General features: G+C 47.9%; 1 protein-coding gene across 4 annotated transcripts in view; it reads left to right on the top strand.

Moving 5' to 3' along the window:
- TNRC18 (trinucleotide repeat containing 18) overlaps positions 1 to 25346 on the top strand; it is a 1076633-nt gene that overhangs the window by 44796 nt on the left and 1006491 nt on the right. For all 4 annotated transcript variants that reach the window (XM_063934091.1, XM_063934092.1, XM_063934093.1 and 1 more), the window contains exons 3-4: positions 1785 to 1910; positions 8000 to 9604. In XM_063934091.1, the coding sequence (XP_063790161.1) occupies positions 1785 to 1910; positions 8000 to 9604 (1731 nt within the window). The remainder of the gene's footprint in view (positions 1 to 1784; positions 1911 to 7999; positions 9605 to 25346) is intronic.

The raw sequence follows: 25346 nt of genomic DNA, 5'->3' as shown, positions 1-25346 counted from the left end.
CCATTTAGGTTAAAACAGCTAAACGATAAACCAAATGACCTTGTGTGTGGTAAGTATATATTGCACTAGTTTTAATAAAACAAATATATGGTTACAGTATCTACAGTGTGTGCTATTTATAATATACTATATGGACAAAAGTATTCGGATGCCTGACTATTACACCAACAGGGACTGTAATGACATAGTATTCAAATACATATACAAATACATCCCCCTTTTCCAGCTATAACAGCTTCCACTCTTCTTGTATCTTCAAGATTTCGGAGTGTTTCGGTGGGAATTTGTGCCCATTCATTCTGTAGAGCATTTATGAGGTCAGGCACTGATGTTGGACGAGTTTGTCTGGCTTGCAATCTCCATTCTAGTTCTTCCCTAAGGTGCTTGATTGGGTTGAGGTCAGGGCTCTATGTGGGCTCAGTCCAGGACAGGCGGAGAATGGAACTGCGTTTGTTGCATTCCTGTTGGTCACAAGATGAAGGGAATCATCTTGAGGCAATGATGTTTATTTGACCAAAATAAGTCCTCAAAAGGACCCTCCACTGTTGCCAGGGGGAGCAGCATACAAAAGATGTTTACAACAGTTTAATTCCTCTTGATGCGACAGAAGAATGTACATTTACACAGGACTCTCAGCCCTCCTTTTATCTTACTCCAACACACAATACCACAGTGGGTAATTACACCCTGTTCTCTTCGACCGATCAGTTTAAGTGCAAGTGCCTCCGGCATGATCACCTTTAACATTGTCCTCTGTGGACAGTGGGGAGTGGTCAATCATTTGTGCCTTGTCCCACTTGCTGTGTTGGTCACAGCCCAGGTGTCAGGCCATCTGGGGTGGGGGGAAGGTTCCTGCCGAATACTTCCAGGGATCTGCTAAGGGACCCAGCTCACCATCTCTATCCTGAATCCACATTTATACATGTTTTGTGCCTGGTGCCCTGCAGCAGGCGTTTGCATAGGGCACATACCCAGGCACTGCAGTCTGGCTGCAGTATTGTCCTGGTGATGAAGGTCATTTTTATGCTGTGCACTTGAACTTAAGATAGTTTTTAAATGTCGATTGGTAAAAGGTAATATAGTTTTGCTAATAAACATAATTGTCTATTTGTTTACTTTTTTCCATTTTTTAACAAAACACTCTTCTACAATAGTTTACAACCATAACTAATGGCCTTATTCAGGTCCCCATGGGTCACGCCGATGGTGTCACAGTTGATGCGATGCTGCGTCCTAGGATGCAGCTCGTATCCGTAGTTTATGCAGTATGGGTGACACCTTCTATCCAGTACCATATTAGAGCTATTGCTGCTAATTCCATGTAAGCAGCAGTGATAGCGCCTCCAACCACATCTGAATCAGGCCCCATGTTTTCAAAATGTATGTAAGAAAAGCAGATAATTTAATGCATGAAAATTTGATATTTGATTAAAGCTGGTTTAAGTCTGTTGAATTCATCCAAGACACTGAAGTCTAGAGGTTTTATTTACCAAACTGCATTTTTGCAAACCGACAATTTTCTTTTTTTTTTATGAGGACTACACTGCATATATTGGATTTAAAAGAAAATTGGAACTATAAACCACAGAAAATCAATGATTTGTAAACACAACATTTTGTAAATATACTCCTAGGAATCAGTATATTCCCTGTATCCAAGCCAGTGGCATAGATACTAGGGAATAACATTGCTATTAAACAGAATTTGCTGATGTCATTCTAGAGCATTTAAAAAAAACAAAACCTGATTATATCTTCACAGTTGTTTTATCTGGTTATTTTAGGCTTTTCTCACTTTGGCAGAAGTGTCTACCATTCCTACATTCCAATGAGTCACCTTGATCCTTCTGGTGGTGTTAGTCCTCTTTTAATGCATATGGGTCCACACAGTTTGATTGAGCCCCAGAAAGGTAAATCTTTACTTGTCTGTTCACTAACAAAATATTTGGAGAGATTTCTCCTCCAGTTCATCTTGCTCCCTCCTCTTTGATGATTTACATATCTACTTAGTTACATAAGAATTGGCCTTCCCTTCTAGACTTTATGATGCCATAACAATAAAAGTTAGCTATCTTATGTCTGAAGATGACCAGTGGCAGAAACACTACAGATACTTTGTAATTTGTAAGCTCCATCACTCAATAAAGAGCAGAAAATTATGAATAAATTGCTGCAATGTAAACCTTATACTGTCATGGAAAACTATGTTTTGTATTTGCGTAATAATATCTTGTTCATTAATAGTGCATACATATATTTCTCTTACATCCTGGAGGATGCTGGGGTCCACATTAGTACCATGGGGTATAGACGGGTCCACCAGGAGCCATTGGCACTTTAAGAGTTTGAGAGTGTGGGCTGGCTCCTCCATCTATGCCCCTTCTACCAGACTCTGTTTAGAAAATATGCTCAGAGGAGCCAGTCACAGCTAGGGGAGCTCTACAGAGCTTTTCTAGTAAATTTTTAATTTTAGAGGTTTTTATTTTACAGGGAGGCTGCTGGCAACAGCCTCCCTGCAGCGTGGGACTAAGGGGGGGGAGCAGTGTCCGCCCTGCGGGGTCTGAGCCACTGTCTCTGCTGACTGGACACTGAGCTCCAGAGGGGATAGATCGTTCCCCGCCACAGGGGATCGCTCACCCCAGCAGCCTGCCGGCACCCCCTTACAGAGCTGAAGATTGTGGCGAGTGAGACACCGACCCCCCTGACAACCGGTGGGCCAGTGTGAAGATGGCGGCATAAGGGTAGGAGCGCAGTACTAACTGCACTCCGGGAGGCTCAGCGGTACAATGGTGCGGCGCTGTGAGGTGCGCCCTGAGCCAGCGCCTAACCCTACACTGGTCACCACAGGCTGTCGGGGTCTCGTATCTCAGCCAGCATCATACCTCAGGCCAGTATAAACCTAGGAGGAGCGGGAAGACGACGCCATTACGGGGGCGGAGCATCTCCTCAGATCGGACCCAGCAGCGTTTCAGCGCCATTTTCCTGCCTGCACAGCGCTTTATAGGAAAAGAAGCAAGTCCCTCCACATCAATCTCCAGCTATCCTACACGGTACCAGGGGGTTGTAGAAGGGGGGGGGGGGGGGGGGGGGCTGCAAAACGGCTGTATAACCTGCTAAGGTACACAGCCAGCAGAGATTGGTTGGCTCCAATCTCTGTGTCTCTCTTGCCATTTTTTGGGGTGAAACTCTGTCTGTATCCCCTGTGTGTCTGTGTGGATTGTTTGTGGTCACCACTAGCAATGTCCAGGGACTCTGTGTCATATGCTGCAGAGGATATGTCCTCTCAGGATGATCCCATTCCATGTAATCAGGATAGCACTGGTTTAGCACATATTCCAGCAAGGGAGCCGGAATGGTTATCCTCTATCAAAACTATGATTTCTCAGATTTCAGATAGGGTTGCACAGAATGAATCTGCTACCCAGGTGCTGCAGAATATGTCTGTCTGGCACAGTTCTGGTACCTCAGGTCTCCCTGCTGTGTACTCCCATAAACGTCCTTTAGCACAATTTATACAGGATGATACCGATACAGATTCTGACGGTGATGAGGGAGTACGGGGGACAGCATCTCTTGCTAAGGGGGTGCAGTTGATGATAGAGGCCATTAGGGATGTGTTGAATATTAATGATACACCTCCTGAGCAGGTTGAGGAGGCTTACTTCACTGAAAATAAGAAAGCCTCGCTAACCTTCCCTGCGTCAAAATAATTGAATGCAATTTTTTAAAAGGCTTGGGAAAACCCTGAAAAAAGATTCCAGATCCCTAAGAGGGTTCAGGTGGCCTTTCCATTCCCTGTTGAGGATAGAAAAAAATGGGAAAACCCGCCTATTGTTGATGCGTCAGTATCCAGACTTTCAAAAAAGGTGGTGTTGCCTGTTCCGGGATCTACCTCCTTGAAACAGACGGCGGATCGTAAGTTTGATAATACGCTCAAATCCATGTACACAGCTTCAGGGGCAATACTACGTCCCACTATTGCCAGTGCTTGGATTGCCAAAGCTACAGTAAAATGGTCTGGCACCTTACTTGAAGATTTGGATACTATGGATAAGGAGGATGTTGGCTTATTTTTGTGCAACATTCAGGATTCAGCAGGATTTCTGATGGAATCCATGAAAGATCTGGGTTCCATGGCTGCAGGAATTTCTTCCATGTCTGTCTCAGTGCGGCGAGGACTGTGGCTACATCAATGGTCTGCCGACGCAGAATCCAGGAAAGGTGTGGAGTCCCTTCCGTATACAGGTCAGGCTCTCTTTGGGGAAGCGCTAGATGCGTGGATTTCCACGGCTACAGCGGGTAAGTCTCCTTTTCTTCCCTCAGCTACACCTGCTCCGAAGGAACCGGACTACGAAGCCCAGAAAGGACAGGCCGTCCAACACCTTCTTTCGGGGAGGTAGGCCCAACCCCAAGAAACCTGCTACGGCAGGTTCCTAGTAACAGAAATCTACTTCAGGTACACCCAAGTCCTCCGCATGACGGTGGACTGCTGGTCCCGGAGGTGGGGCCAGTGGGAGCGAGACTCAGGCAGTTCAGTCACGTCTGGGTGTCATCTGGCCTGGATCCCTGGGTGCTGGATATTGTGTCCCAGGGGTACAGGCTTGAGTTTCAAAATCTCCCCCCTCACCGGTTTTTCAAATCAGGTTTACCAGCTCTGCTGGCGGACAGGGCGGTTCTACTAGCCGCCGTCCAGAAGTTGGTGGAGTCACAAGTCATTGTGCCTGTACCACCTCATATGCACAACAAGGGTTACTATTCAAACCTTTTCGTGGTACCAAAACCGGATGGTTCGGTCAGGCCCATTCTGAGCCTAAAATCACTGAACCCCTTTCTGAAGGAGTTCAAGTTCAAGATGGAGTCTGTAAGGGCGGTGATTTCGGGTCTGGAAGAGGGGGAATTCCTTGTATCCCTGGATATCAAGGATGCGTACCTCCACATTCCGATCTGGCTGCTGCATCAGGCATATCTCCGCTTTGCTTTGTTGGACGGTCATTTCCAGTTCCAGGCCCTGCCATTTGGCCTCTCAACAGCACCGAGGGTGTTCACCAAGGTGATGGCAGAGATGATGGTTCTCCTTCGCAAGCAGGGATAGAACATCATTCCATATGTGGACGATCTGCTGATAAAGGCAGCATCCAGGGAGAAACTATTGCGGTCCATTGCTATTACGATTGATCTCAGAATCCACGGTTGGCTTCTGAACCTTCCAAAATCACAATTGGAACCAACCGGGAGGTTGTCGTTTCTGGGGATGATCCTCGACACGGAAGTACAGTGGGTATTTTTTCCACTGGAAAAGGCGTTGGTGATACAAGCAATGGTCGGATGTCCTGAATCCAGCCCGGGTGTCGTTTTATCAATGCATTCGCCTTCTGGGAAAGATGGTGGCCTCTTACAAGGCTTTCCAGTACGGAAGGTTTCATGCTCGGTCCTTCCAACTGGATCTCCTGGACAAGTGGTCAGGATCTCATCTGCACGTGCACCTGAGAATTCGTCTGTCACCAAAGGCCAGGATTTCACTCCTCTGGTGGCTCCAATTGCCTCACCTTCTGGAGGGCCGCAGGTTCGGGGTTCAGGACTGGATCCTTCTAACCACGGATGCAAACCTCCGGGGCTGGGGCGCAGTCACTCAAGGGGAGACCTTCCAAGGAAGGTTGTCAATTCTGGAAGTCTGCCTACCGATAAACATTCCGGAACTAAGAGCCCTATACAACTGTCTTCTTCAGGTGGCCCATCTTCTAAGAAGTCGGGCCCATTCAAGTGCAGTCGGACAATGTCACAACAGTGGCCTACATAAACCGACAGGGTGGAACGAAGAGCAGAGCTGCAATGTCAGAGGTGTCAAGAATCCTCCTCTGGGCAGAAAAAGACGCGTTAGCGCTGTCAGCAATCTTCATTCCGGGAGTAGACAACTGGGAAGCAGACTTCCTCAGCAGACACGATCTCCATCCGGGGGAGTGGGGTATCGATCCGGAGGTCTTCAAGGAAATAACAGACCATTGGGGACTACCCCAAATAGACATGATGGCCTCTCGTCTCAACAAGAAGCTTCAACGCTATTGTTCCAGGTCGAGGGACCCACAGGCAGTGTCAGTGGACGCCCTGGTGTCTCCGTGGGTGTTCCAGTCAGTGTACGTGTTTCCACCACTCCCACTCATCCCAAGGATCCTAAAGCTCATAAGGAGAACAAGGGTTCGAGCGATCCGCATTGCTCCAGACTGGTCAAGAAGGACTTTGTATGCGGACCTTCTGGATCTACTACAAGAAGAGCCGAGGCCTCTTCCTCTTCGGGAGGACCTGCTGCAGCAGGGGCCGTTCGCCTATCAAGACTTACCGCGGCTACGTTTGACGGCATGGGAGTTGAGTGCCTGATACTTGCTCGGAAGGGCATTCCGAAGAAGGTCATTCCTACCCTGATACTGATACAGGCTAGGAAAAGGGTAACGTCTAAACATTACCATCGTATTTGGAAGAAATATGTCTCTTGGTGTGAATCAAAGAAGTTTCCTACGGTGGAGTTTCAACTCGGACGTTTTCTCCTCTTCCTGCAAGCAGGTGTGGATATGGGCCTGAGGTTGGGATCTGTGAAGGTCCAGATTTCGGCCCTATCCATTTTCTTGCAGAAACAATTGGCTGCCCTCCCTGAGGTTCAAACTTTTTTGAAAGGAGTTCTGCACATCCAACCTCCCTTTGTACCACCGACGGCGCCTTGGGACCTTAACGTGGTGTTGCAGTTCCTCCAGTCGGATTGGTTTGAGCCTCTACAGGAGGTTGAGGTCGAATTTCTTACATGGAAGGCTGTCACTTTGTTGACCTTAGCTTCTGCTAAACGCGTGTCCGAATTGGGGGCTTTATCCTGTAAAAGCCCTTACTTAATCTTCCACGAAGATAGAGCTGAGCTCCAGGCACGTCAGCAGTTTCTTCTGAAGGTTGTGTCAGCATTTCATATGAACCATCCTATTGTGGTTCCAGTTGCTACTGACTCCTCAATTACATCAAAGTCCTTGGATGTTGTGAGGGCTCTGAAGATATAGGTGTAGAGAACTTCTCGTCACAGAAAGTCGGACTCCCTGTTTGCCCTATATGATCCCAAGAAAATTGGGTGTCCTGCTTCTAAGCAGACGATCTCTCGCTGGATTAGGTTCACTATCAAGCACGCTTATTCTACGGCAGGATTGCCGTGTCCAAAATGTGTTCAGGCCCACTCTACTCGTAAGGTGGGGTCTTCCTGGACGACTGCCGGGGAGTCTTGGCGTTGCAACTTTGCCGAGCGGCAACTTGGTCTGGGTCGACCACGTTTGCTAAGTTCTACAAGTTTGATACTTTGGCCTCTGATGATCTGAAGTTCAGTCAATCACTTCTGCAGGAGCCTCCACGCTCTCCCTCCCGTTCTAGGAGCTTTGGTACATCCCCATGGTACTAATGTGGACCCCAGTATCCTCTAGGACGTAAGAGAAAATAGGATTTTGGTTACCTACCGGTAAATCTTTTTCTCGTAGTCTGTAGAGGATGCTGGGCGCCCGCCCAGCACTTCGTTTTCCTGCAACCGTTATCTGGTTCAGTACAACTTTGGTTATGTACTGCATTGTTACTTGGTAAGTACTGTTTCAGCAGTTGCTGAGTTTTTCAAGCTAGTTGTATGTGTGAGCTGGTATAAATCTTGCCACTATCTGTGTTAAATCCTTCTCTCAAAGATGTCCGTCTCCTCGGGCACAGTTTCTAGACTGAGTCTGGTAGGAGGGCATAAAGGGAGGAGCCAGCCCACACTCTCAAACTCTTAAAGTGCCAATGGCTCCTGGTGGACCCGTCTATACCCCATGGTACTAATGTGGACCCCAGCATCCTCTACGGACTCCGAGAAAAGGATTTATCGGTAGGTAACCAAAATCCTATTATATATATTTGTTGCCTAATATTAGCTGTAATTGCCAAAATATGAAGAAAAAACTCATATTTCAAATTGTTTTGTAATATTTTTTTTTTTTTTTTTTGTATATAGATCGATTTTGTTTCTCTGGTCAACAATCAACATATCCTCCTCCAACATCAATGTTGAAGGCATTGAGTAATCAGACGAAGAGCTCCCACTTGCATGAAAATGATCCTGTGTGTCACTCTCCTAAAGAGACTTCCAAAGACACACGGGACAAAGTTAGCTCTTGCTTCCTAGGCACATCAAAACAAGATAGGCGTATTGCAGAAGAGACACAGTCTGGTGATTTACTTGATCGCGATTTGGACACTAAAGTAGAAAGGGAAAGGAAGAAAAGTGGTCTTCATAGGGTACTTAAAATAGGGGAACATCATTCTCCATTTATATCTGAATTTGTGCCAAACCGATGGTCGGGAAATACCGAAACTAAATCCAAAAACCCTCTTCAGATATCTCTGCAGAGTAATTGCAATCATGGCGGTAATTCATTGGCCAAATCTCATGGCTTGGAAGAGGACGGATATGCCAAAGACCAAAATAGGCATGATGAGAATATTAGGCCTCTGTGCTATACAGGCTCCAGTCAAGCTAAGTGTAGTGATTCTGTTGCGACATCTTCTCCAGAAATTGGTGTGTCCTGCAGCTGCCCTTCTTCACAGTCAAATTTCTTGTGCAAATTATCCACCACTTCCTCACTGTCTACACAGCCCCTCCATTCTTCCATATACAGCATCATCCCACAAGCCAAGGATATGAGCAATGAGCTACAGATCTTAACACCATCTTTTGTGCCTACTGTTGAGGCTTCTGATAAACAGTGTGATAGCTGTGAGTTTAAAAGTAATGTGAACAATTCAGAAGAAAAGGCTGAATTCTCTCTTCCTCATTTACCCCAGGACTTTTCAGCAACTGAACCGAAAAGTGTAGATTTTTTCAGAGAACAGGGATCTGTAATTTGCTGTAATAACTCTCTGAAATGCCAAGATGTATCGGATTCCTCCTTTAACACTGCTGGTCATACCTCTTTAGAGAAAAGGACCTTTGTTTCTAGTACTGTACCAACTCTTTGCAGGCAGGGAGACCGCACCAAAGAAACATGTAAGGTCTCTGGATTGATAGATACTCAACAGCAACATACAAGACATTCCTTTGTGAAACTTCCAGAACATAAAGTAAAGCGGTTAGAATTTGGTAATTGGAACGCTTCACAGGTTGCTGTTTTAGCCGCGCAACATTCCCAAGTGAGCCATGGAAAAGAAGAATCAAAGAAACTTTGTGCTGAATCCAAGACTTTTGGTCCTAGTAAAACCAGTTCAGAAAGTCAACAACCACCTGCTTATTGTGAGCGATCCGCTATGCAGAGTCTTATTAAATACAGTGGGAACTTTGCTAAAGAGGCAGATGCTTGGCAAAGCAGTAGTAAGAAAAGTCCTTTTGGGGGACTTGGCAACATGAAGTTGAATGAACCCCAATTAAAAACTGTCAGGGTCCAAAGTATTTCACAACCAGAGGTCAAGAAAGATCCAGATAGACCTGGGAGTGCTAAGCCACTTTCAAAGGATATCGTGGGTTTTCAGGGTGAAGCAGAAGTGCGGAATCCACCTGTAGGCATTGCTGTGGCTGTTGCTCGGCAAAAGGACAGTACTGGAAGTAAAATGATTTCCTCTAAAGGTAAGACTAATCGATGTTATAAACTACATTTTTGATTGTAGTCAGATTTTTAGGAAGTGATTACTATGCTGTTATGTATCGAATACTTGTTGAGATCACTTGAATTATTTACAGCATAGTTTGTGAGTTTTATATGCAGATGTAAATTTATTCTAATTTCTCTGACGTCCTAGTGGATGCTGGGTACTCCGTAAGGACCATGGGGAATAGAGGGGCTCCGCAGGAGACTGGGCACTCTTTAAAGAAAGATTAGGTACTATATCTGGTGTGCACTGGCTCCTCCCTCTATGCCCCTCCTCCAGACCTCAGTTAGAATCTGTGCCCGGCTCGAGCTGGTTGCACACTAGGGGCTCTCCTGAGCTTTTAGTAAAGAAAGTACTTATTAGGTTTTTTATTTTCAGTGAGCTCTGCTGGCAACAGACTCACTGCTACGAGGGACTTAGGGGAGAGAAGCGAACCTACCTGCTTGCAGCTAGCTTGGGCTTCTAGGCTACTGGACACCATTAGCTCCAGAGGGATCGAACACAGGCCCAGCCTCGGTCGTCCGGTCCCGTAGCCGCGCCGCCGTCCCCCTTGCAGAGCCAGAAGCAAGAAGAACGTCCTGGAAATCGGCGGCTGAAGACTCCGGTCTTCATTAAGGTAGCGCACAGCACTGCAGCTGTGCGCCATTGCTCCCTATGCACACCACATACTCCGGTCACTGATGGGTGCAGGGTGCTGGGGGGGGGCGCCCTGGGCTGCAATTAGAGTACCTTACATGGCGAACAGCACATAATATAGTCTGATAAACTATATATGTGCAAAAATCCCCCCGCCATAATATAAATATAAAGAGCGGGAGAATTCCGCCGAGAAGGGGGCGGGGCTATCTCCCTCAGCACACTGGCGCTATTTCCTCTTCACAGCTCCGCTGGAAGACAGCTCCCCAGGCTCTCCCCTGCAGTTTCCAGGCTCAAAGGGTAAAAAAGAGAGGGGGGGCACTAAATTTAGGCGCAAAACTGTATTGTATAGCTGCTATAGGGAAAATCACTTTGTGTTAGTGTAAATCCCTGATTATATAGCGCTGTGGTGTGTGCTGGCATACTCTCTCTCTGTCTCCCCAAAGGACTTTGTGGGGTCCTGTCCTCAGTCAGAGCATTCCCTGTGTGTGTGCGGTTTGTCGGTACGGCTGTGTCGACATGTTTGATGAGGAGGCTTATGTGGAGGCGGAGCAGGTGCCGATAAATGTGATGTCACCCCCTGCGGGGTCGACACCAGAGTGGATGGATATGTGGAAGGTTTTACACGACAGTGTCAACTCCTTGCATAAAAGGTTCGATGACATAACAGCTGTGGGACAGCCGGCTTCTCAGCCAGTGCCTGCCCAGGCGTCTCAAAGGCCATCAGGGGCTCAAAAACGCCCGCTACCTCAGATGGCAGACACAGATGTCGACACAGAGTCTGACTCCAGTGTCGACGAGGACGAGACTAATGTACATTCCACTAGGGCCATCCGTTGCATGATTACGGCCATGAAAAATGTGTTGCACATTTCTGACATTAACCCAGGTACCACTAAAAAGGGTATTATGTTTGGGGAGAAAAAGCAACCAGTGGTTTTTCCCCCATCAGATGAGTTGAATGAAGTGTGTGAAGAAGCGTGGGCTTCCCCCGATAAGAAACTAGTGATTTCTAAAAAGTTACTGATGGCGGACCCTTTCCCGCCAGAGGACAGGTTACGTTGGGAGACATCCCCGAGGGTGGATAAAGCGCTCACACGCTTGTCAAAAAAGGTGGCACTGCCGTCTCAGGATACGGCCGCCTTAAAGGAGCCTGCGGATAGAAAGCAGGAGGCTATCCTGAAGTCTGTATATACACACTCAGGTACTATACTGAGACCTGCAATTGCTTCAGCTTGGATGTGTAGTGCTGCAGCAGCTTGGTCCGATACCCTGTCTGAAAATATTGATACCCTCGACAGGGATACGATTTTGCTAACCATAGAGCATATTAAAGACGTATATATGAGAGATGCACAGAGGGATATTTGCCGGCTGGCATCCAGAATTAATGCAATGTCCATTTCTGCCAGGAGAGTATTATGGACTCGGCAGTGGACAGGTGATGCGGATTCTAAAAGGCACATGGAGGTTTTGCCTTACAAGGGTGAGGAGTTGTTTGGGGATGGTCTCTCGGACCTCGTTTCCACAGCAACAGCTGGGAAGTCGACATTTTTACCTCAGGTTCCCTCACAGCCTAAGAAAGCACCGTATTATCAGGTACAGTCCTTTCGGCCCCAGAAAGACAAGCGGGTTAAAGGCGCGTCCTTTCTGCCCAGAGGCAGGGGTAGAGGGAAAAAGCTGCACCATACAGCCAGTTCCCAAGAAAAAAAAATCCTCCCCTGCTTCCACTAAATCCACCGCATGACGCTGGGGCTCCACTGGTGGAGCCAGGTGCGGTGGTGGCCCGTCTCCGGAACTTCAGCGACCGGTGGGTTCGCTCGCAGGTGGATCCCTGGGTTCTACAAGTGGTATCTCGGGGATACAAGCTGGAATTCGAGACGTCTCCCCCTCGCCATTATCTCAAATCAGCCTTGCCAGCTACTCCCCAGGACAGGGAGGTAGTGCTGGCGGCAATTCACAAGCTGTACCTCCAGCAGGTGATAATAAAAGCTCCCCTCCTTCAACAGGGACGGGGTTACTATTCCACAATGTTTGTGGTACCGAAACCAGACGGTTCGGTGAGACCCATTCTAAATTTGAAATCCTTGAACACTTATATAAGGAAGTTCAAGTTCAAAATGGAATCGCTCAGGGCGGTTATTGCAAGCCTGGAAGAGGGGGATTACATGGTATCACTGGACATCAAGGATGCTTACCTACATGTCCCCATTTACCCACCTCACCAGGTGTACCTCCGAATTCCAGACGTTGCCGTTTGGTCTGTCCACGGCACCGAGGGTATTTACCAAAGTAATGGCCGAAATGATGATACGCTTTCGAAAGAAGGGAGTTATAATTATCCCGTACTTGGACGATCTCCTTATAAAGGCGAGGTCCAGGGAGCAGTTGTTGGTCGGAGTAGCACTATCTCAGGAAGTGCTACAACAGCACGGCTGGATTCTGAATATTCCAAAGTCGCAGCTGGTTCCTACGACGCGTCTGCTGTTCCTGGGTATGATTCTGGACACAGAACAGAAGAAGGTGTTTCTCCCGGAGGAGAAGGCCAAGGAGTTGTCATCTCTGGTCAGAGACCTCCTGAAAACAAAACAGGTGTCGGTGCATCACTGCACGCGAGTCCTGGGAAAGATGGTAGCTTCTTACGAGGCAATTCCATTCGGCAGGTTCCATGCAAGGATCTTTAAGCGGGATCTGTTAGACAAGTGGTCCGGATCGCATCTTCAGATGCATCGGCTGATCACCCTGTCCCCGAGGGCCAGGGTGTCTCTGCTGTGGTGGCTGCAGAGTGCTCATCTTCTCGAGAGCCGCAGATTCGGCATACAGGACTGGGTCCTGGTGACCACGGATGCAAGCCTCCGAGGTTGGGGGGCAGTCACTCAGGGAAGAAACTTCCAAGGACAATGGTCGAGTCAGGAGGCTTCCCTAGACATAAATATTCTGGAACTAAGGGCCATTTACAATGCCCTAAGTCAGGCAAGACCCCTGCTTCAAAACCAGCCGGTGCTGATTCAGTCAGACAACATCACGGCGGTCGCCCATGTAAACCGACAGGGCGGCACAAGAAGCAGGATGGCGATGGCAGAAGCCACAAGGATTCTCCGATGGGCGGAAAATCACGTGATAGCACTGTCAGCAGTGTTCATTCCGGGAGTGGACAACTGGGAAGCAGACTTTCTCAGCAGGCACGACCTCCACCCGGGAGAGTGGGGACTTCATCCAGAAGTCTTCCAGCTGATAGTAAATCGTTGGGAAAGGCCACAGGTGGACATGATGGCGTCCCGCCTCAACAAAAAGCTAAAAAGATATTGCGCCAGGTCAAGGGACCCTCAGGCGATAGCTGTGGACGCTCTAGTGACACCGTGGGTGTACCAGTCGGTTTATGTGTTCCCTCCTCTTCCTCTCATACCAAAGGTGCTGAGGATAATAAGAAAGAGAGGAGTAAGAACTATACTCATCGTTCCGGATTGGCCAAGAAGGACTTGGTACCCGGAACTACAAGAAATGATCTCAGAGGACCATTGGCCTCTGCCTCTCAGACAGGACCTGTTACAGCAGGGGCCCTGTCTGTTCCAAGACTTACCTCGGCTGCGTTTGACAGCATGGCGGTTGAACGCCGGATCCTGATGGAAAAGGGCATTCCGGCTGAAGTCATTCCTACGCTGATAAAAGCTAGGAAGGATGTGACAGCAAAACATTATTGGTGTGAGGCTATGAAGGCCCCCACAGAAGAATTTCAGCTGGGTCGATTTCTGCACTTCCTACAGTCAGGAGTGACTATGGGCCTAAAATTGGGATCCATTAAAGTCCAGATTTCGGCCCTGTCTATTTTCTTTCAAAAAGAACTGGCTTCACTGCCTGAAGTTCAGACGTTTGTTAAGGGAGTGCTGCATATTCAGCCCCCTTTTGTGCCCCCAGTGGCACCTTGGGATCTCAACGTTGTGTTGGATTTCCTAAAATCACATTGGGTTGAGCCACTTCAGACCGTGGAGTTGAAATATCTCGCGTGGAAAGTGGTCATGCCTTTGGCCTTGGCTTCGGCTAGGCGGGTGTCAGGGGCTTTTACAGGACAAAGCCGCCAATTCTATCTGATCTTCCATATGGACAGGGCAGAATTGAGGACTCGCCCCAATTTCTCCCTAAGGTGGTATCAGCGTTTCATTTGAACCAACCTATTGTGGTGCCTGCGGCTATTCGGGACTTGGAGGCTTCCAAGTTGCTGGACGTAGTCCAGGCCCTGAAAATCTGTTTCCAGGACGGCTAGAGTCAGAAAGACTGACTCGCTGTTTATCCTGCATGCACCCAACAAGCTGGGTGCTCCTGCTTCTAAGCAGACTATTGCTCGCTGGATCTGTTCCACGATTCAACTTGCACATTCTGCGGCTGGACTGCCGCATCCTAAATCGGTAAAAGCCCATTCCACGAGGAAGGTGGGCTCTTCTTGGGCGGCTGCCCGAGGGGTCTCGGCTTTACAACTTTGCCGAGCTGCTACCTGGTCGGGATCAAACCCGTTTGCAAAATTCTACAAGTTTGATACCCTGGCTGAGGAGGACCTTGAGTTTGCTCATTCGGTGCTGCCGAGTCATCCGCACTCTCCCGCCCGTTTGGGAGCTTTGGTATAATCCCCATGGTCCTTACAGAGTACCCAGCATCCACTAGGACGTCAGAGAAAATAAGAATTTACTCACCGGTAATTCTATTTCTCGTAGTCCGTAGTGGATGCTGGGAGCCCGTCCCAAGTGCGGATTGTCTGCAATACTTGTATATAGTTATTGCTTAACTAAAGGGTTATTGTTATGAGCCATCTGTTCAGTGAGGCTCAGTTGTTATTCATACTGTTAACTGGGTAAGGTTATCACATGTTGTACGGTGTGATTGGTGTGGCTGGTATGAGTCTTACCCTGGATTCCAAATCCTTTCCTTGTAGTGTCAGCTCTTCCGGGCACAGTTTCCCTAACTGAGGTCTGGAGGAGGGGCATAGAGGGAGGAGCCAGTGCACACCAGATATAGTACTTAATCTTTCTTTAAAGAGTGCCCAGTCTCCTGCGGAGCCCGTCTATTCCCCATGGTCCTTACGGAGTACCCAGCATCCACTACAGACTACGAGAAATAGAATTACCAGTGAGTAAATTCTTATTTTTTTTGAGTAAAAGTTTGTTTTTTAAATTAAGTATTATAAACTGTGGTCCTGTCAAGATTCATTCATCATGTTGGATCAGATGTCTTTCGGACAGTTTGCTGCTTGATATTTCTTGCCTCATTTTGCATTTTGGAAATATACTGGATTCTACAATTACTAATGACAGCATAAATAGGAGGATCTTTTTTTTTTCATAGCTGCAAAGGTTTTTTCATTATTTTATTATTTCAAAATAATAATGTATGGATAAAATAGGGGAGCGAGACAATGTGTAACTTTTACTTTCTAATTCATTTATTTTCTCTTCTCTTCTTTCTGTTATTTACTTTCCCTACTGCATATATAAAACACATTGTGGGAATCTTTAACTACTATTATGCCCCCAAAATATACACAAATTCCTAAATCAGCTGTGTAAAAATGTTATTTTATAATCCCAATGAAATGAAAGTGTTGTGGTACACCATAGGCTTTAGCATGACTAACAGTAAATTACAGTTTTGCACTACTAGTATGACTGTATCAGGAGTGCTGAGATGCAGTCACCAACAGCAATATTATTACTGGGTCCAATTTTGGGCCCTTTTTTTTACCAGTCACAGGTTATATATAGGAAGTCAAGAAACCTAAAATCTATATTGGTTCTGAATGTTGGTAAAGACAAAGATGAGACTCCTAAATTAGGAGATACGAAATCATGGTTGTTGGGACAAAATAAATGAGGTACTACCACATACCAACATTGTAATACGTGCTTATGTATGTTTACAAAACTGAATGTAGTAGTCGTCAAAGCAAGTAAGAAATATGAGATCAAAAGTAGAATTGCATGGGGGCGTGGCCACGCAGCGACTGAATAGGACCCTGACACACAGGCCCCCTGGCAAATATCCTGCACTTACCTCCTGTTGTGCGGAAACCGCTCTGTGCACAATGCTCACTACTTCCCTGCTACTGATGCTTCTGCTGAGTCCTCCTGCAGGTCTGTTAGCTGCTGGTGTGCTCTGTTGGCAGTTCATGGCCCTCCTGACATGTAGGCCTCCGGCTCGCATGGTCGCTGCTGGCATGCTCCCAACTGTAGTGCTTCTGCTCTGTGGGTCCTACACTCCAGAGACTTTCTCCTGTGATATGACTGGGGCTTCCTCCCACTGGACAACTGATATGGCCAATGGACAACCCGTCGGCGGTGGGGGAGGTGGTGAACTTCACTTCCCCGTCACTCGGCCCCATAGCCCTGCATGCTAATATGGACATTATTGTCCATATTGGCTTGCATGCATAAACGAGCCGGCACCAACGATGAACGAGTGCGGGGGCCGCGCATCGTTCATCGTTGGTGCATACACACTGAAAGATATGAAAGATATCTTGTTCATTAATGAACAAGATCGTTCATTTCTCTGACGTCCTAGTGGATGCTGGGAACTCCGTAAGGACCATGGGGAATAGCGGCTCCGCAGGAGACTGGGCACAAAAAGTAAAAGCTTTAGACTAGCTGGTGTGCACTGGCTCCTCCCCCTATGACCCTCCTCCCAGTTAGATTTTTGTGCCCGAACGAGAAGGGTGCAAGCTAGGTGGCTCTCCTGAGCTGCTTAGAAGTAAAAGTTTAAATAGGTTTTTTATTTTCAGTGAGTCCTGCTGGCAACAGGCTCACTGCATCGTGGGACTAAGGGGAGAAGAAGCGAACTCACCTGACTGCAGAGTGGATTGGGCTTCTTGGCTACTGGACATTAGCTCCAGAGGGACGATCACAGGTTCAGCCTGGATGGGTCCCGGAGCCGCGCCGCCGGCCCCCTTACAGAGCCAGAAGAGCGAAGAGGTCCGGAGAAAGCGGCGGCAGAAGACGTTCCTGTCTTCAAATAAGGTAGCGCACAGCACTGCAGCTGTGCGCCATTGCTCTCAGCACACTTCACACTCCGGTCACTGAGGGTGCAGGGCGCTGGGGGGGGAGTGCCCTGAGACGCAATAAAAACGATATAAAAACCTTATATGGCTAAAAAAAATGCATCACATATAGCTCCTGGGCTATATGGATGCATTTATCCCCTGCCAGTTTCCTGAAAAAAGCGGGAGAAAAGGCCGCCGTGAAGCGGGCGGGGCCTTTCTCCTCAGCACACAAGCGCCATTTTCTTTCACAGCTCCGCTGGAAGGACGGCTCCCTGACTCTCCCCTGCAGACTACACTACAGAAACAGGGTAAAACAAGAGAGGGGGGGCACTATTGGCAGCTAATATATAATACAGCAGCTATAAAGGGAGTAACACTTATATAAGGTTATCCCTGTATATATATAGCGCTCTGGTGTGTGCTGGCAAACTCTCCCTCTGTCTCCCCAAAGGGCTAGTGGGGTCCTGTCCTCTATCAGAGCATTCCCTGTGTGTGTGCTGGGTGTCGGTACGATTGTGTCGACATGTATGAGGAGGAAAATGATGTGGAAGCAGAGCAATTGCCTGTGTTAGTGATGTCACCCCCTAGGGAGTCGACACCTGACTGGATGGTAGTAATTAAAGAATTACGTGACAATGTCAGCACTTTGCAAAAAACTGTTGACGACATGAGACAGCCGACAAATCAATTAGTGCCTGTTCAGGCGTCTCAGACCCCGTCAGGGGCGCTAAAACGCCCGTTACCTCAGATGGTCGACACAGACCCTGACACGGATACTGAATCCAGTGTCGACGGTGACGAGACAAACGTAATGTCCAGTAGGGCCACACGTTACATGATCACGGCAATGAAGGAGGCATTGAACATTTCTGACACTACAAGTATTACAAAAAAGGGTATTATGTGGGGTGTGAAAAAACTACCAGTAGTTTTTCCTGAGTCAGATGAATTAAATGAGGTGTGTGATAAAGCGTGGGTTTCCCCCGATAAAAAACTGCTGATTTCTAATAAATGATTGGCACTATACCCTTTCCCGCCAGAGGTTAGGGCACGTTGGGAAACACCCCCTATGGTAGATAAGGCGCTCACACGCTTATCAAAAAAAAGTGGCGTTACCGTCTCCTGATACGGCCGCTCTCAAGGAACCAGCTGATAGAAGGCTGGAAAATATCTTAAAAGGTATATACACACATACCGGTGTTATACTGCGACCAGCGATCGCCTCAGCCTGGATGTGCAGCGCTGGAGTGGCTTGGTCGGATTCCCTGACTGAAAATATTGATACCCTGGATAGGGACAGTATATTATTAACTATAGAGCATTTAAAGGATGCATTACTATATATGCGAGATGCACAGAGGGATATTTGCACCCTGGCATCTAGAGTAAGTGCGATGTCCATTTCTGCCAGAAGAACGTTATGGACGCGACAGTGGTCAGGTGATGCGGATTCCAAACGACATATGGAAGTATTGCCGTATAAAGGGGAGGAGTTATTTGGGGTCGGTCTATCGGACCTGGTGGCCACGGCAACTGCTGGAAAATCCACCTTTTTATCCCAGGTCACCTCTCAGCAGAAAAAGACACCGTCTTTTCAAACCCAGTCCTTTCGTCCCTATAAAGGCAAGAGGGAAAAAGGCCGCTCATTCCTGCCCCGGGGCAGAGGAAGGGGAAAAAGACTGCACCATGCAGCCTCTTCCCAGGAGCAGAAGCCTTCCCCCGCTTCTGCCAAGTCCTCAGCATGACGCTGGGGCTCTGCAAGCAGACTCGGGCACGGTGGGGGGCCGTCTCAAGAATTTCAGCGCGCAGTGGGCTCACTCGCAAGTGGACCCCTGGATCCTGCAGGTAGTATCACAGGGGTACAAATTGGAATTCGAGACGTCTCCCCCTCGCCGGTTCCTGAAGTCTGCTCTACCAACGTCTCCCTCCGACAGGGAGTCAGTATTGGAAGCTATTCACAAGCTGTATTCCCAGCAGGTGATAATCAAGGTACCCCTCCTACAACAGGGAAAGGGGTATTATTCCACGCTGTTTGTGGTACCGAAGCCGGACGGCTCGGTGAGACCAATTTTAAATCTAAAATCTTTGAACACTTACATAAAAAGGTTCAAATTCAAGATGGAGTCACTCAGAGCAGTGATAGCGAACCTGGAAGAAGGGGACTATATGGTATCTCTAGACATCAAGGATGCTTATCTCCATGTCCCAATCTACCCTTCTCATCAAGGGTACCTCAGGTTTGTGATACAAAACTGTCATTATCAGTTTCAGACGCTGCCGTTTGGATTGTCCACGGCACCACGGGTCTTTACCAAGGTAATGGCCGAAATGATGATTCTTCTTCGAAGAAAAGGCGTATTAATTATCCCTTACTTTTGGACGATCTCCTGATAAGGGCAAGGTCCAGGGAACAGTTAGAGGTCGGAGTAGCACTATCTCAGGTAGTGCTACGTCAGCACGGGTGGATTCTAAATATCCCAAAATCACAGCTGATTCCAACAACACGTCTACTGTTCCTAGGGATGATTCTGGACACAGTCCAGAAAAAGGTGTTTATCCCGGAGGAGAAGGCCAGGGAGTTATCCGAGCTAGTCAGGAACCTCCTAAAACCAGGACAAGTGTCAGTGCATCAGTGCACGAGAGTCCTGGGAAAAATGGTGGCTTCTTACGAAGCGATTCCATTCGGAAGATTCCATGCAAGAACTTTTCAGTGGGATCTGCTGGACAAATGGTCCGGATCGCATCTTCAGATGCATCAGCGGATAACCCTATCTCCAAGGACAAGGGTATCTCTCCTGTGGTGGTTACAGAAGGCTCATCTTCTAGAGGGCCGCAGATTCGGCATTCAGGATTGGATGCTGGTAACCACAGATGCCAGCCTGAGAGGCTGGGGAGCAGTCACACAGGGAAGAAATTTCCAGGGCTTGTGGTCAAGCATGGAAACGTCTCTTCACATAAATATCCTAGAGCTAAGGGCCATTTACAATGCCCTAAGTCAAGCAAGGCCTCTGCTTCAGGGTCAACCGGTATTGATCCATTCGGACAACATCACGGCTGTCGCCCACGTAAACAGATATGTGTTCCCTCCTCTTCCTCTCATACCAAAAGTACTGAGAATCATAAGAAGGAGAGGAGTAAGAACGATACTCGTGGCTCCGGATTGGCCAAGAAGAACTTGGTACCCGGAGCTGCAAGAGATGCTCACGGAGGACCCGTGGCCTCTACCTCTAAGGAAGGACCTGCTCCAGCAGGGACCTTGTCTGTTCCAAGACTTACCGCGGCTGCGTTTGACGGCATGGCGGTTGAACGCCGGATCCTGAAGGAAAAAGGCATTCCAGATGAAGTCATCCCTACCCTGATCAAGGCCAGGAAGGATGTAACTGCAAAACATTATCATCGCATTTGGCGAAAATATGTTGCGTGGTGTGAGGCCAAGAAGGCCCCTACGGATGAATTTCAACTGGGTCGTTTCCTACATTTCCTGCAAGCAGGATTGTCTATGGGCCTAAAATTAGGATCCATTAAGGTTCAAATTTCGGCCCTGTCGATCTTCTTCCAAAAAGAACTGGCTTCAGTGCCTGAAGTTCAGACGTTTGTCAAAGGGGTACTGCATGTACAGCCTCCTTTTGTGCCTCCAGTGGCACCTTGGGATCTCAATGTAGTTTTAGGGTTCCTAAAATCACATTGGTTTGAACCACTTGCCACAGTGGATTTGAAATATCTCACATGGAAAGTGGTAATGCTGTTGGCCCTGGCTTCAGCCAGGCGCGTATCAGAATTGGCGGCTTTATCCTATAAAAGCCCTTACCTGATATTTCATTCGGATAGGGCGGAATTGAGGACTCGTCCTCAATTTCTCCCTAAGGTGGTTTCAGCGTTTCACATGAATCAACCTATTGTGGTACCTGTGGCTACTAGGGACTTGGAGGACTCCAAGTTGCTGGACGTAGTCAGGGCCCTGAAAATATATGTTTCCAGGACGGCTGGAGTCAGAAAATCTGACTCGCTATTTATACTGTATGCACCCAACAAGCTGGGTGCTCCTGCTTCTAAGCAGACGATTGCTCGTTGGATTTGTAGTACAATTCAACTTGCACATTCTGTGGCAGGCCTGCCACAGCCAAAATCTGTTAAAGCCCATTCCACAAGGAAGGTGGGCTTATCTTGGGCGGCTGCCCGAGGGGTCTCGGCTTTACAACTTTGCCGAGCAGCTACTTGGTCAGGGGCAAACACGTTTGCTAAATTCTACAAATTTGATACCCTGGCTGAGGAGGACCTGGAGTTCTCTCATTCGGTGCTGCAGAGTCATCCGCACTCTCCCGCCCGTTTGGGAGCTTTGGTATAATCCCCATGGTCCTTACGGAGTTCCCAGCATCCACTAGGACGTCAGAGAAAATAAGAATTTACTTACCGATAATTCTATTTCTCGTAGTCCGTAGTGGATGCTGGGCGCCCATCCCAAGTGCGGATTGTCTGCAATACTTGTATATAGTTATTGTTACAAACAAATCGGGTTGTTTATTGTTGGAAGCCATCTTTTCAGAGGCTCCTACGGTTATCATACTGTTAACTGGGTTCAGATCACGAGTTGTACGGTGTGATTGGTGTGGCTGGTATGAGTCTTACCCGGGATTCAAAATCCTTCCTTATTATGTACGCTCGTCCGGGCACAGTATCTTAACTGAGGCTTGGAGGAGGGTCATAGGGGGAGGAGCCAGTGCACACCAGCTAGTCTAAAGCTTTTACTTTTTGTGCCCAGTCTCCTGCGGAGCCGCTATTCCCCATGGTCCTTACGGAGTTCCCAGCATCCACTACGGACTACGAGAAATAGAATTATCGGTAAGTAAATTCTTATTATCTTTCAGTGTAATTGGCCAGTGTGCTTCCAGCAGGAGTGGGAAAAAACAGTTTTTTCTAAAAAAACAAACAAAAACAAAAAGTTTTTTTTGGTTTAAAACTTTTTTTTTGTTTAAACCAATTTATTTTTTTGCATTAATATTTTAATAATTTTATTTTTTATTCATGTATTAGAAACCTTGATCAAGCATGTTTTACTTCTATATGATGACTGCATAGTGTGTACTATAGCAACAATTAATTGGATTCAATTCCCGAACACAATATATATCATGCCATCGTTCAAATGACTGCAGTGTGTGTATGCTAGAAATCATGTTTTCTCTTACGTCCTAGAGGATGCTGGGGACTCCGTAAGGACCATGGGGTATAGACGGGCTCTGCAGGAGATATGGGCACTCTAAAGAACTTTTAGTATGGGTGTGCACTGGCTCCTCCCTCTATGCCCCTCCTCCAGACCTTGTTACGTTCCTGATGCTCAGAACTAGAAAGATGTTGCGAAGTGAGTCCAGAGCACCAGGACGTGACGCTGAAATAGGGAGGGAACGGGAATAGCCCCTAGCACCCTACCTCCGTTGTTTTACCCGTGTGGTCAGTTCACGCCTGAGTGACTATGGTTTCTTGGGCCCACGGCAGCCGCGTTTGAAGGGTGGATTAGGTCTGCCCAACTCCGATGCCCCCAGGTCTTAGCGTGAGACAAAGCGTGAACTGAGACAGGATAATAACAAGGGGACCTCTAACTAAAGCAAACAGAAGCTAGGGGCTGCTAACTACCCTAAAACTAAATTTATGTGCGGCACGCCGCCAAAGGAAAGGAACAACAAAAGATATCACTGTCCACTCCCCCACTCGGCACCGCCGAGTTCCCGGGGAGGACAGTGAAAAGCGGAAACCTCCGCAAAAACCACCAATACAAAAAGTACCAAAAGGACTAAGCGGCCTAGGCCGCAACACGCGGCAGAAGCCGCTACTCACGAAACCGGGAGAGAACCCCAACAAACGAGAACCCCCAGATGACTGCAACAGGTTCACTTGAACAGGAAGGATTCCCAGGACCGGCTTCAGAACTCCAGGACTCAGGAGCACAGGGAGCAGGATCGACCAGATACAGCTGACCAGGAACAGACGTTACAAGGCAGGAACAGCATACAGGAAGCTATCACCGGTGTCTGTGCCAGGTAGTGAGGGAGAATATAACAGGGAGCCCTCCAATAGCTGCAGCGAAGCTTAATTAGTAATGTCGTGCAGCTGCCCTGCTGCACGACTAGAGCTAACAGGTGTATTGATTGATAGGAAGCAAAGGGGAATGCGGTTCGTCTGTGGCGTCCCCGTTGCTAAGGGTCCGGCGGCTACGCGCGCACGGCGTCCCAGCGTTGCTAGGGACCCGGTGGTTCAGCGCACACTGCGTCCTGGCGTTGCCAGGGACCCGGCGGCTCAGCGTGCACGGCGTCCTGGCGTTGCTAGGCGCCGGGCAGGAAGGGAGGTGCGGCGGCCGTGAGCGTTGCTCGGAAGCAGACCGAGCGGCGCCGCGGACCGCAGCACCTAACAGTAACCCCCCCTTGATGATGGGTTAAAGAACCCCTAAAGCCGGGTTTCTGAGGAAATTCCTGAAAGAATAATCTCTTAAGTTTAGGGGCATGTAGATCCTTATCCAGGACCCAAGACCTTTCTTCCGGGCCATAGCTTTTCCAGTGAACCAAAAAATAAAGCCGGCCCCGAGAAACTTTGGAATCTAAAACCTTCTCCACCAAGAACTCTTGTTGCCCCTGAACATCCACCGGAGGTCTACCCTGGGAAGTCTTCAGAGGGAATCTCCTGGAAGAAAAATACTGCTTCAGAAGGGAACAGTGAAAAGTATTGCCAATTTTGAGTGATTTAGGCAAGCGTAGCCGAAAAGCAACTGGGTTGACCTTCTTAATGATAAGGAACGGTCCAATAAATTTGGGTCCCAATCTAGCCGAGGGTTGTCTGAGCTTGATGTTGCGGGTTGACAACCACACCTTATCTCCCACCTTAAAAGTGCATGGGCGTCGGAACTTATCAGAAATTTTTTTTTCTCGGAAGGCAGCCTTCTTAAGGGCAAGGTGCACCTTTTTCCAAATCATTCTGAGACGGGAAGTTAAGGTCAACGAGGAGACTGGAAAATGAGGGTAAAAAGAATTGTCTCTAGGATGAAAGCCCAAGACCGAAAAGAATGGGGACTCCTTGGTGGAAGAATGACCAGAGTTGTTATAGGCAAACTCGGCCAAAGGAAGAAATTCAGACCAATCATTCTGAAGTTTGGTCGAATATAGCCGTAAATACTGTTTTAACGACTGATTAACACGTTCAGTTTGTCCGTTAGACTTTGGATGGTACCCAGATGTTAAAGAGAGTTTCATATTTAATGAGGCACAAAAACGTTTCCAGAAACGGGCGATAAATTGCGGTCCCCGATCAGAGACAATATCCCTGGGTAAACCATGGAGCCTGAACACATGGCGGAGAAATAAAACTGCCAACCCTTGAGCAGAGGGTAATCGGGGGAGAGCAATGAAGTGGGCCATCTTACTAAAACGGTCTACTACCACCCAAATGACTCGAAATCCAGCTGAAAGAGGAAGGTCCACCACGAAATCCATGGATATATGTGACCATGGCCTGAGAGGAATGGCTAAAGGTATGAGTTGCCCGACCGGCAACGATCGAGATACCTTGTACTGAGCACAAACCTGACAGGAACGGACAAATTCCCTTACATCTTTAGAAAGATTAGGCCACCACACTGAGCGAGAGATTAACTCCAAGGTCTTAGTGATACCTGGATGACCAGAAACCTTATTATCATGAAACTCAGCTAGAACAGTGCCTCTCAGAAATTCAGGGACGAAGAGACGATCTGCAGGAGTGACTTTGGGAGCCTGCTGCTGAAGCTGGACTAGCTGTGTAAATAAATCCTGTGTGAGGCCAGCCCGGATGACAGACGATGGAACTATGGGGGTAGTAGCCGGGTGGTTGTTGTGAACCGGAAGAAAACAACGTGACAGGGCATCGGCTTTTGTATTCTTGGAACCGGGCCTGAAGGTGATAATAAATCTGAAACGAGTAAAAAACAACGCCCAACGTGCCTGTCGAGCATTAAGCCGTTTAGCTGACTCAATATACTGCAGGTTCTTGTGGTCAGTAAACACCGTAATGGTATGCCTAGCTCCTTCCAGCCAAT

Source organism: Pseudophryne corroboree, chromosome 7, assembly GCF_028390025.1.
Source record: "Pseudophryne corroboree isolate aPseCor3 chromosome 7, aPseCor3.hap2, whole genome shotgun sequence".
NCBI classification, from domain to species: Eukaryota; Metazoa; Chordata; class Amphibia; order Anura; family Myobatrachidae; genus Pseudophryne; species Pseudophryne corroboree.
The sequence above is the reverse complement of the archived record's forward strand: the minus strand, read 5'-3'. Positions and strand labels throughout refer to the sequence as shown.